Source organism: Elgaria multicarinata, chromosome 2, assembly GCF_023053635.1.
Source record: "Elgaria multicarinata webbii isolate HBS135686 ecotype San Diego chromosome 2, rElgMul1.1.pri, whole genome shotgun sequence".
Classification (NCBI taxonomy): Eukaryota; Metazoa; Chordata; class Lepidosauria; order Squamata; family Anguidae; genus Elgaria; species Elgaria multicarinata.
Window position 1 is genome coordinate 148,278,096 of NC_086172.1, and position 12,784 is coordinate 148,290,879.

Genomic DNA, 12,784 nt, shown 5'->3' on the forward strand with positions numbered 1-12,784 from the left:
TGTAGGTTTCATAAAGTTACGTGCCGCAAGAAGGTGCCACTGTCCTTGCCAAGATTTTGTGTCCTGGCATTTAAGTAAGGGTTCAGTTGGGTTATATATATTTAACAGTGAGCCATTCCATTTCCCATCACCTAAAACTCCCTCAAGATATAGATATCCAGAATACACAAAGCACAATATTTTTCATTATCTGGAAATTTCTGGTGTAGAAATGTATCCACATTTACACACACACACATTCACACTTTCCTTTCAGCATTCAAGTTTAGTTTTAAAAAATCAGACCACTTACTAGAGAATATAGTCAGAGGCTTGTTAAACTATCCCGTTTTTCTTTTACTGTAGTCTTTTGAGTAGCTTCTCAGTTTCTTTTCATTTGTCTTTTTATTCTTCACACTCTCCTTGTGTGGCCCTCCTAGGACGAATGATCCAGGTAGGAAAGCATTGTCTGTGCTGACCTTGCAAGTGACCTCATAATACCAGGTTCTGACTGACAAGCTGATATCTCTGAAGCACTGTGTCCTAGGTTACCTCCTCAAGAAGGCATAAACTTTGCTAAAGGACCACCACTGCATCTTTCAGATTGTCTAACACTTACACATAAATTCGTGCTAAAACCAGGGCTAGCAAATCCGTTTGAAGACAATTCATTCAGGGTTCCTAATTCCCAGCATTCCCAGGGTAGGAATTGCAGCAGTTTTTTTCTGGGTAAATCTGGGTAGCTATAACACTTGTTAACATGTTGATGGGCCTCTTCATTTTCCACCTGTCTCATGGAAATAGTTAAATGTGACATGAACATTTCTATTGAACCAGCTTCGTAGTGACGCAAATTAACCAGATGCAGAAAGATAACACTTAACAAAGCTGAATTTAGAATAGCCCCCTCTCTCTCTCACACACACACACACAGTGCCAGAAGATAGCGGTTCAAAGAGAATTGTTGTTGTTTATTTGTTCAGTTGTTTCCGACTCTTCGTGACTTCATGGACCAGCCCACGCCAGAGCTTTCTGTCGAATACGCCATCTTATTAAGACCCTAGCAGCATAGGACAAGACCCCAGCCCTCTTCTCTTCCCACCAGAGAGCTGGCTGAAAGGGAGTAGGGAGCTTCCAAATATTTTGTGTGCTGATATTTGGAGCACAAGAGTGAGAATTTTGGGAGTGGGGGATAACTGGGAGCAATGGTAGAAATCATTTGCACTTACTGAGGGCAAAACCTCCAGAGACTTCTCCAATGGTCCAAGTGAATAAAGAAGCCTTCATTTCACCCAACTTTTTTTCTAGGCTGAAATGCCATCGCCAGAACAAACAGAACTGTATTTTGATTTTATTGTAGCTTTCCGCATCTGACACAGTGAGCTCTGGAACTTGAAAGCTTATGTACACTAAAAGCAGAATCCTACACAAGTTTAGAGAGAGAAAAAGTTCTACAACTCCCAGCATAGCCGGCCATGCTGACTGGGGCATACTGGGAATTGTAGGGCTTTTTTCTGTCTAAACATGCATAGGATCACACCCTAAATTTGCTAGCCTTAGAGATGTCTCTGGACTCTTAGTTATTTTTGTTGCAACATACTGACACAGCTACCTCTCTGCAAGTTGTATTTTAATTAGATCTCGTTTTATCAAGTTTATATTTTTAATTCTTGCTGGTACCCTGATCCTAAGGAATGGAGTAGGTTAGATGGGCAATTCATTAAAATGACACTATAATCTATTTGATCTTTCCCATCACAACTAACCAGGGAAGTTAAAGACTGGAGCGAACTACTGAAACTACAACTCCCAGAATCCCAACAGCTCACGGAGAAGCGTCTATTCTCAAACAAAATCTCTATTCATAACTGGCTAGCGCCGCACTATAGGAAGCAGGGCTGTAACTTAAAATATAGCCAATGTCAACTTGTTAAAGGACTCTAGTTCTGTACTCCAGAGGGAGGGACGCGTAACAAAGGGGGAGCGCGCAGGATGTGTGCCGCATCAGCGAAGGTATTTACTTTTTCAAGAATGCAGAAAGAGCTTTCACTGTAGCTCTACATAGTAAAGAACACACCATTTCGATTGCTTTTTCGTGTTCTTTTTGTGAATATTCCCCGACCCCTTTTACATTCTGGCTCGTTTGAGTCTTAAGTGATAGTTACAGCCGCTGTTCAGACGGAAGTTAAGTTTAATGCCGATTTTTAAGCCCTTTGGGGACATGAGGTAGAGGCTCTGTTGTATTTGGTCAAGAGGGCAGGGCTCCTGCAGCTTCAACTGTTGTGGTGAAGAGGGAATTTCACCACGTGCTGCATGCCTACAAATAACACCTGCTGAAATGCCCTTTTCTGTACAGTTGTTAAAGATACAGGAGGGCCCTGTCCTCCTTTCCATATGGTCATCCTAGGCAGTATGCCTCTGACCATGAGTCTCTGGTGAACCACTGCACTAGGACTACCACCATCCTGCTTTTGATCTTTCCATAAACATCCGCTTGATCACTGCAAGAAACAAGACTTGGGCCATTGGCTTGATACCACAGTTTTTTTCATCTGTCTTCTCCAGCTGTTGCCAAAATATTATGCATCCTGTAAAACTAAAATATCGCCACTGGAACATACTGTGCAAATAAATGTATTGTACATTTGAATACAGACACTGGGTTGGATCCGGATTTAGGCATGTGCATCTGGGCTGGCCCCCTCCACCTCACAATAGCTCTTCCAGCCCCCTAAAAATGCTATAAGGGATGGGGTAAGCAGGAGGAGGCCTGTTGACCCTGAAACTATGGTGGAGGCACCTTCCATGAGCAGAGCCCTTTTGTTCAGGGAAGGAGATCCTGGCTCCAACTCACTGTGTTCATAATTTGCATTTCTTTTATGCAGGCATTATTTTGTGCAATGGTTCTAGTTTCTCTCCATCCCCACCCCAGAGGGAGATTGAAAATGCAGAGAATGAGATCTTGGTCATTCTCTTGCTCTGCAATCTCCGACAACTAAAGGGTGGGATTATGAAACTTCTTTGATTGGCTGCAAGGGAGGTTCCACCCTGTTCCTCCCCTCACCAAGTCCAATACAGTCTGAGTTGGCTATCATTCTGAGGATATTTCATGCACACACAGCATGGAGACCACTGAAAAGGTGAGAGAAAAGCACGGTTTTTTTAATAGTTGAGGAGCTGCCTTATTAATTACATTACTGGATGATGTTTACCACACATCTTTCATGCCACTCTCCTTTGGAGTAGTAGCTGCATGTTTTAGAACAGGCCTGTCTTTGCATGGTCGTTCTGACCACCACTGAAAGTTTAAAAAGCAAACTTCACACCGATATCTGTGTGGGATTTGGCCAAATCAGTGGCATGATATCTGTGTGGGATTTGGTGAAAAATGCCAGTGTTTCAAAGTAACACATGAAACCAGACCTGCGTAAACGGTGTCTTTTGTAAAGCGAACCAATTCTGTTTTAAGCAGAGTAGCCCTAAAAGTTGCAGTGCCATCTTTACCCCCACAAAAAGTATGTCTTCATTGTATATAGTATTTGTACTTTGATGTGAGTCTGCTACAATTGCAGCTTTTATTCCCCACCCCCTTCCCATGTTTTTCCTTCCTCTCTCTACAGCCGGTTCTTTATACCTATTTCAGAAGTTCCTGCTCCTGGAGAGTTCGAATTGGTAAGAAAAATTGTTCAGTCCTATTCCATAGAATTCTGGGGTTTCAGAGTCTTTCAGTGTAAAAGACTGTGAAATGGCAGGATCCTTTTCACATGTATTTACCCAAACACAGTTAATCAGTGATTGATTAAATTGCAGAGTAGCAAAATGTATAACTGAAAAGATCAGACATTTCTGGGGATTGACAGTGAAATCCTGAGAAGAAAATCTTGCTAAATTCAGTGGGGCTTACTCCCAGGTAACTGTGCATAGGATTGCAGCCTGAGAAGCCTCTTCTTTGCCTTCGGGAATGGAAACAAATATCAGAGTTCGTTTGGGGTGGGAGGAAGAAAGCTGTTGGATTTACAAAAGACCACTAGGACCAAGTCATACAATGAAAAAATTGTAATGCCCGGCAACCTGTGTGCAGATTGTCATATGCAAGTAAAACAATTTCCCTGCAAATACAAGCATTAGAACACTGTGGTTCCTTTGCAAAAGTATATTCCATGTAGGATTTTTTTTTTAAGTGAAATGGCAGAAAATATTTGTGATATGAACCATATTTACTCCTATTTTGTAATAGAAGTTCTGAAATTGTTAGTCTTAATGATTTTTGTGTAGCTGCTTCTCTCTTTGGCTGATCCTCTTTTTATCTGAAGTTTGAGATCAATTAAAACATTTTTGCTACATTAAAAATCGTACAATTCAGACGTTTGCAGTTGCTGCATTCTTTACATTCACACTGAGATGACAGGGATCCTGGGAAACTGGTTTGATGGCTTTTGTCAGATGAAGCAGCAACCGAATAGAATATAGTATTGATTGGCCCCCTAGGCTAGTAATACCATAGATCACACAGCCAATGGAATATTGAGAACGTTAAGCCATTTGGTGTCTGGTTTGTCTTGGTCTAGTGCAGGGATTGAGAGCCTTTTTAGGCCTGTAGGCCACTTTGGCTCCAGGCATGCACATTGGCCACAACCTGAAGTGGGTGTGGCCACCCCCATTACTGACATGCATCCCCCAACCCACTTGACCAGACACATTCATACACCATTCACACCCAGTTTACACACACACACACACACACACACACACACACACACACACACACAGGCAGCAAACTGCAGTGATTAGAAAGAAGAGAATGCTTTCTTACCCCACAGGCAATTCCCTGCTTTTCTGTGGTGCACAGTATGAAAGGGGCTCTTTGTAACCCTACAGCACTGTGTCTCTGTGGGCAGTTCACTGCCTTTCCATGCTGTGGGGGTGACAAAAGGGCTCCCTTTGTCAGTGTGCAGCATGAAAAAGCAATAGGAAATGGAGGCCTGGGAAGGTAGCTGGCTGGCCAGATGCAGAAGTGCTGCGTATACAGGGCAGGCACATTAACAAGAAATGTGTCTTCCATGGGTGTAATTGGACCAGGGCTGACAGGGACACTGTGCCTGCACTTTTTTTTTATTGGCAGGGATACCACCACAGAATTATAGACTAGTAGAGTTGGAAGGGGCCTCTGAGGCCATCGAGTCCAACCCCCTGATCAATGCAGGAATCCACCTCAAAGCATGCTTGGCAGATTGAAGGCCTCTAGTGTGGGAGAGCCACGACCTCCCTAGGTAATTGGTCCCATTGCCATACTGCTCTAACAGTCAGGAAGTTTTTCCTGATGTCTAGCCGGAATCTGGCTTCCTGTAACTTGAGCCCATTATTCCATGTCTTGCACTCTGAAGTGATCGAGACGAGATCCTGGTCCTCCTCTGAGTGACAACCTTTCAAGTATTTGAAGAGTGCTATCATGTCTCCCCTCAATCTTCTCTTCTCCAGGCAAAAGTTTTTTTATCATTTTGCTGTGCTGTTCTACCTTACTTTATTGCTGTAGAAGGGTAGTTTTATTTTTTTTAAATGACTAAGTAAATATTGGATAAGATAACAATGTCATATTTTTCTTGGCAGCGCTGGCTTTGAAGAGAATTGCCTATGATCAAGCACCAGTAAATCTTGTGAAAGATGGAGGGCAGCAGGTGAGTTTTGCCCAGCATGGACAATGGGACCTGCGTGAAGATTGCTAGGATCAGGCAAAATTGCAAGGAATTTCGCATCTCTTTCCTCAGACAGCTTTTTGGGGAGTGGGACCCCATCATATCTGATAGAAATGTACGAAATTATGCATGGTGTAGGAGACCGTGGATAAGGAGATATTTTTCTCCCTTTCCCATAATACTAGAATCCAGGTCATCCCATAAGCGGATTGGTGGGAGATTCTGGACAGATAAAAAGGACTTCTTCATGCAACACACAATTACACTCGGGAATTTGTTACCACAACCCATCATGATGAGCACCAATTTGGATGGCTTTAAAAGGGGATTGGACAAATTCCTGGTGGAGAAGGCTATCAGTGGTTGTCCTGATGGTTATGTGCTTCCTCCAATATCAAAGGCAGCATGCCTACATATACCAGTTGCTGGGAAGATGCTGTTGCATTCCTGTTCTGCTTGTTGGTTTCCCGTGGGCAGCTGGTTGGCCACTGTGTGAACAGAATGCTGGGCTGGATGGAACCTTGGCCTGATCCAGCATGGATCTTCTTACATTGTAGCTGTAAATATAATGGGTTTTGAATCAGCAGATCTTTGTGTCTTGAGGGCTGTCTGACTCCTGTAAATCCCCAGATTCTTAAAAAAAAAAATATGAGAACGAATTGGTAGCATTTCTCCTAAAATCAGTGCTGTCCTGCTCTTTGTTGACAGTTAGTGCTGTTTATGAGAGGGCCTTCTCTAGCCACTACCTTGAAGTGTGCTGAGGAACCATGCAGGACAAACCTGCCCCTTTCCTTTTTATTTGATCCCTATCCTTCCACCCCCATGCCCCAGAAGAGGCCAACAGGTGAGGCTAAAGGCTCAATACTATGCATGCTTAGAGGAGGGTTGGACTCGATGGTCTTGTAGGCCTCCTTCCAACTCTACTATTCTATGAGTCTATGAAAACCCCTACAATTCCCATTGTAGGGAATGTTGGGGGTTGTAGGGCTTTTTTCTATCCAAGCTTGCGTAGGATTTGTGCCCTAAAAGACAATCTGTCCAAGAAACTGAGTACAAGGCCAAGGTTGGGTCAGAGCCCAAATGCCAAATCAAATAATAGTCCACCACTCCAGAAAGACGGAAGACCCCTGGTGAGTGAGTGAGTGAGTGAGTGTGTGTGTGTGTGTGTGTGTGTGTGAGTGTGAGAAAGAGAGAGATTGTGCTTTACTGTGGAGGACCATCCCTTGAGCAAAAGGAACCACTGAGTTTACTACACATTAATCAAAAATGAAAGCATGTCGTGTCTGTGTGTGAGCTGTGCACTGGAAGAGGGGAAGTATGTTTAGGATTCTCTGCTGGGCCACATGGAGGAAACAGCAGAACGTTCTGGAGTGCACAGGTTGTAGTGCTATTTGTGGCCATGATGGTGTAGATGAGACATCCAGCTATGTGAATAGGGTAATAAGAGTATCAGCCATATTCCCTTGAGTCACCAGTTTGGAGGGTCTTTCCTACATGGGGAAAGCTTTGCTCTCCTGCAGCTCCAGTACAAGAACCCACGTGCCTTAGCCACTCCTTGTCTCCACAGCTGTCTTCTGAGTTCCAGACTGTGAACCCAATGCAGCAAGTCCCAGCCCTCAAAATTGATGGCATCACCCTCTCGCAGTCAGTGAGTATGCAATTTCTATTAATGATCTACTTGGTTCTGTTGCCCAGACTTTGAACTCTGAACTGAATAGCCAGTTCTCTGGATCAGACTTGGGAATTGTTGGCAGGAAAGCCATTGCAGGTGGGGTAAGAACAGATAAAGGCGCTTCAGAAGAGACTTCTTCATGCAGTGAATCTCACTTTTGAACTGGGATTCACTGTATCTCTTCTGACTTAAAAGGTGTGGCTTGCTATCTAAGATCCCACCAACGTGTGTCCTATTGATGATTCTCAGGCATGGGAGTCATTGTTTATACAGTATACATTGGAAACGTTTACTGATTACCTTAAACCCAGCAGATCTGGTTTCTTCGAACTTTTTATCAACTTGCCAGGATCATTCTAGACTAAGCGTGTCTCTGCTTTTTGCAGCTGGCTATAATAGAGTATCTAGAGGAGACAAGGCCAAACCCTAAGATCCTGCCTCAGGATCCAAAGAAGAGAGCCCAGGTCCGGATGATCTCTGATCACATTACTTCTGGAATTCAACCCTTGCAGGTAATTCACGTATTGTCCAAGCTGTCCACCCATCTTTAACACAGTATCCTGTACTGCTGCTGCAGCTCTGCTAGTTCTGTTGCACCAGCAGAATGGACCACTCACACACCCAAGAACTAGCAGTTACTGAAACAAAGCTGATTTCCAGAACAGGGCAGATCAGCGGAGCTCCCTTCTGTTTCCCTCCATCCCAGCTTTAAGGCATGGTCTGTTAAGGTCCTACAAAGCAGGAGTGGGGAACCTCCTTGGATCACAGCTTCCATAATCTCTGACCATTGGCTATGTGCTGGTTAGGGCTGATGGGGATTAGAGTCCAACAACATGGACTAAATAATTGCTTCTTTATTAACAGCCATGGCTATGTTCAACACTTGAGAGACAATCTAACCTGCAGACTATTTCTCCATTTCTCAGAACCTGACCGTCTTGCAGCAAGTGGGAGAAAAGAAGCTAGACTGGGCACAGCATTGTATTTCTCGTGGCTTCAAAGGTGAGTCCCAGGGTGAAGTTTTCAGCCGGATACAAGTCATCTGCTAACAGGGCAGGTGCTCTGGGGGAAAGATCTGTCCCCTCGTCTGTCTTGTGTCACACTGAGAGCTGATGGTGGAAGAGTTAAACTGAATGGAACTCTGCAAGAACTCTGTGGAGGAGAAAGCTCTGTGGGGATTTCTGATAGGCCCTTCCCCGAGACAAATAGCCAGTAGAAATTGATCCTCAGGAAGTGTGGTGTCTTAATGGCCCGATCATCACATGTAAGCAGACTGCAGTGGTAGAATAGTGAGGAAGTAGAGTCAATTATACCACTTTGGAACACACACACTGTAAACAACTCCCTGCTAGTTAAATAAAAAATAAAGTAGAAAATGTATAGTCCAGCCTGCTCCATACTGTGGTAGCATTCCACTTGCAGAGAGGTTTTTAGGTAGGAGAATATTAAAGAAATGTGATACCCCTCCCACCTGCAGTTTGAAGTGGTACAATCCACTCTACCGCCTCAGGAGTCTGGTGCTTTGTTCTACTGCATGTGTGTAGTCCAGGCCACAGTTTGGAACGAATCTGCAACATGCCAAGACATCCAGTCACTCTTAATGCCAGATGTTTAGCAACAAGCATGGAATTAATAAACCCATATTTGCATGTGATGTACAAAGCAGGGCAGAGGGTTTTTTTTTTGGGTGGGGGAGAAGCAGTGGGAGAGGAATACTTAATCCCTTTCCCTCCACCCCTTTTCCTCTGCAACTATTCCTTCCTGCCACATTTTCATGTTTGGTTGAGGGAAATATGGAAGAAGGGTTAAGCACATCCTTTTCAGACCTTTTACAAACGGTAGGCAAACATGGAATTGGGCATTCTGTTGGCCGCTAGACATTTGTCCCTTGGGGTCATCCAATGAAGCTGAATAGCAGGGGATACAGAACAGGCAAAAGGAAATACTTCAGTGGGTTTACTTTAAGTAGGACTAACACTGGAAAACTGTTGTCTGCAGCAGCGATTCCAAAGGGGAGCAGGTGCTCCCCTATCTTTCTGTGAAAGCCCTACATGTAAAGGAAGTTCCTGATTCCTGGCAATTCCTTTCTTTTCCTGCAGCTCTGGAGCAGATTCTGCAGGAAACAGCTGGCCGCTACTGTGTTGGGAATGAGGTAAGGCAAGCTGAGGTCTCTGATCACCAAGAGAACTAGAAACTCAGAGTGAATAAGGTTTGGGTAACCAGAGTGCATACAAGGAGACTCACAGATTTCACAGCTCCAGGAAAGCAAGTTATCTCTTATCCGTGCACTAGAATCAATGCAGAGACCCAGTGGGCAGCAATCCATGTTCACAACCAAAAAGGATTATATACACAGATAGTACACTGATGGTGGACTTATTCTCTCCAACTGATCTTAGTAATTCCTGTAGATATACAGGCTGAAATAAATATGACCAAACTATTTACACTGTCCATTAACATCCATAGTTCTGAGCAGTTTTATTTAAGTTTTATCATAGAATCATAGACTCATAGAATAGCAGAGTTGGAAGGGGCCTACAAGGCCATCAAATCCAATCCCCTGCTCAGTGCAGGAATCCACCCTAAAGCATCCCTGACAGATGCTTGTCCAGCTGCCTCTTGAATGACTCTAGCGTGGGAGAGCCCACAACCTCCCCAGGTAACTGATTCCATTGTCACACTGCTCTAACAGTCAGGAATCACTCACAATCACTCACTCATAAAATTAACACAATGAGTTGTGACAATGAGTACTCAAACAACTACCTGCAGATTCTCTTCCCTGCCCTGCCTCTTCCTCCCTCAACTTCCCAGCCATTTTTGAACCTCTAACCAGAGTTACAATTAATTTATCCTCAACTGGGGAACAACAGAGTTAAATGAAGCAATTGCGCCACCTGCTGGCAACAGTGATTTGATGATGGTTACTGAACGCAGCTGAGTGATGTATGTATGTACGGTTGTAATGGCCGTGGAGAAGGTGCAGGCTGCTGACAACATCACAGCTAATTTAGTGCAAGAATGTTGTATACAAAAGTGACAAGGCTATGTCCCAAAAAAAGATGAATTAGAGTCCATCTTAAACTAGGATACACACAATGCAATTCTATGCAGGTCTACTAAAAAATAAGCTCCATTGAGTTCAATGGGACTTACACCCAGGTAAGTGTATATATGTTTGCAGGCTTAAAAGACCCTCTTCTCTCATATGATCCTGCTAGTCCACATGGGGCAGCTGAGGCAGCCTTGGGGAAGCCATCTAGCCCCTTTTGATATTTCATCAGCTAAACACATTTTGGGCCTGGCATGGCCTGCCGGCTGCTGCCCATTGTTTGTTCTTATTGTATCTCGCTCCTTATTTTGGTTGTTCTTATTTGCTTCTCATGTCCTTCTGCTTAATTTTATTTATTTATGATTGATCGTTTCTAAATTCATGCTTGACTGGGCATTCCAATTTGAAATGGAAAGGTAGGATATAAATAAAACTAAATCCATCTCTAGTTAAAGAGCTGGGCTGCAAAAAAAAAAACTGTATACAACTGCTGTTGGAATACAAATTAATTGTGGAAGGTTACAGTCCACTTTTGGCGCATTTTGTTTTTATAATTGGTGTTTTTGTACACAACATTTTTTCCAGTGTATTAATTGGCCATATTCCCCTACTCTTTTTCGACACTATTACTAACACAGAACATTAAAGTGCAGAGTGCTTTGCCTTTCCTTAGGACAACCAACAGAATGGTGATGTACGATATTAGACCGATGGGGAGAGAGGTAGGAAGACTTTTCAGTCACTGAGAAGGGATTCCGTCCATATTAAAGGTCATCACTACCTTTAATTTTTGTAAAATACCATCATTATATGATCCTCTCTGGGCTGAAAGGCGGATGGCAAGCCATTGGCAGAACGGCTCTTGCACTGCTTTGATACCTTTCTTTGCTTCTCTGTCAGGTGACCATGGCTGACCTGTGCTTGGTCCCCCAAGTGTACAATGCTGAGAGGTAAGCTGTTTGGCTCAATAGGGCAACTGGTACAATCCCAGAGACCAGGCTGGCAGTCAAAACACATCCATCTATGATTGTAAGCTGCGACCCACTGAAGTAGCGGACAACTTGGAGATTGTGGAAGTACTCTTCAGCTGGGATTTGATTTCCAGGACCATTTTAGGGGGTGGGGGGATGGAATACAAGAAATGAAATGCTGTCCTCTACACTTGGAGGCAAGCACCGAATTACCCTAACCCAAGACCCACAATACTAGAACCTGAGGTCATCCCATGAAGCGCAATGGTGGGAGATTCAGGACAGATCAAAGGAAATACTTCTTCACACAGCACACAAGTTTTAGTGATGGCCACCAATTTGGATGGCTTTAAGAAGGGGCTAGACAATATCATGGAGGCTAAAGCTATCAATGGCTAATAATCATGGTGACTATATATTACCCTCCGGCATTGTAGGCAGTAGGCCTCTTTACTCTAGCTGCTGGGTATCACACACAGGCGGGAGGGTGCTGTTGCCTGTAGATGCCGGGGATTGAACTTGGGACCTTTTGCATGCAAAACCGATGCTCTATCTTGGAGCTGCAGCCCCTCCCATATGACTGCATTAACTAGGATTGGCTCCGTGTCTAACTCTTAACTTCTCTTAGCAGATTTAAAGTGGATCTTACTCCATACCCCACAATAAGCAAAATCAACAAAGCTCTGCTGGAGTTAGAAGCATTTCAAACAAGTCATCCATCCCGACAGCCGGATACACCTTCAGAACTAAGAGCCTAAAACTGCCCAGTCGTCTTACTGTAGAGGAATTGAGCAGAGTTTTCCCAGAAAGGGACTCTCTCCTACAGAACAAGTTAGGAAGGAATCAAAATACGCCACCTTCTGAAAAGACAAAACAGGAGCACTGCAGAGGCATAACATGCCACTGCAGGAAAAGGCTATTCTGGGGCCTGCGCCCTTGATCATGTTTGACAACTGTAAATGCCATAACGAAGCAGATTAAAAGGAAGAGAGCTTGCGAGTGTTCTGTGTAAGAGTCTGATTGATGCTATCTTGCTTGCTGTACTATACATGGAAAAAATGTAATACTGTAGCTAGATAGCATCCAAACATTACCAATCAGTGCAGCTATTCTGTCTTTCCCTCCTTAATGGATTTTCTGTGATAAGAAAAGAGACAGAAGAAGAACACAGCAGAGTGACAAACGGAAGACAACTACAGTATGTCTGGACTCCCCCCACCCACTGCCATAAAAGCCTCATCTAGAAGCATCCAAAGTTAAACAAAATGAAAAAGTGGAATCATAGATGCTTGTAAATCAGGGTGGGAAGCTTTGTGTGTGTGGGGGGGCATTTCAGCACACACACGCCAGGAATTGAAACTGAATTTTGGCAGCAGAAGCAAAATAATCCGCTTTGGTTTAAAACTAAATTTGG

At 43.8% G+C, this 12,784-nt stretch overlaps 1 protein-coding gene across 4 annotated transcripts; it reads left to right on the plus strand.

The window, feature by feature from the left end:
• The first annotated feature begins 1,863 nt into the window (after nucleotides 1-1,863).
• GSTZ1 (glutathione S-transferase zeta 1) lies at nucleotides 1,864-12,367 on the plus strand. Of its 4 annotated transcripts, none has more exons than XM_063117900.1 (9): nucleotides 1,864-1,992; nucleotides 3,600-3,651; nucleotides 5,587-5,654; nucleotides 7,240-7,320; nucleotides 7,731-7,856; nucleotides 8,271-8,346; nucleotides 9,444-9,496; nucleotides 11,300-11,349; nucleotides 12,002-12,367. In XM_063117900.1, the coding sequence occupies exons 1-9, from the start codon at nucleotides 1,972-1,974 to the stop codon at nucleotides 12,126-12,128; spliced, it is 654 nt and encodes a 217-aa protein (XP_062973970.1). In that variant the 5' UTR covers nucleotides 1,864-1,971; the 3' UTR covers nucleotides 12,129-12,367. The 4 variants fall into 4 exon arrangements, with proteins under 4 accessions (XP_062973970.1, XP_062973968.1, XP_062973971.1 ...); XM_063117898.1 differs by having other exon boundaries at nucleotides 1,865-1,992; nucleotides 11,999-12,367; XM_063117901.1 differs by lacking the exon at nucleotides 1,864-1,992 and adding an exon at nucleotides 3,053-3,119 and having other exon boundaries at nucleotides 11,999-12,367.
• The last annotated feature ends 417 nt before the right edge of the window (nucleotides 12,368-12,784 follow it).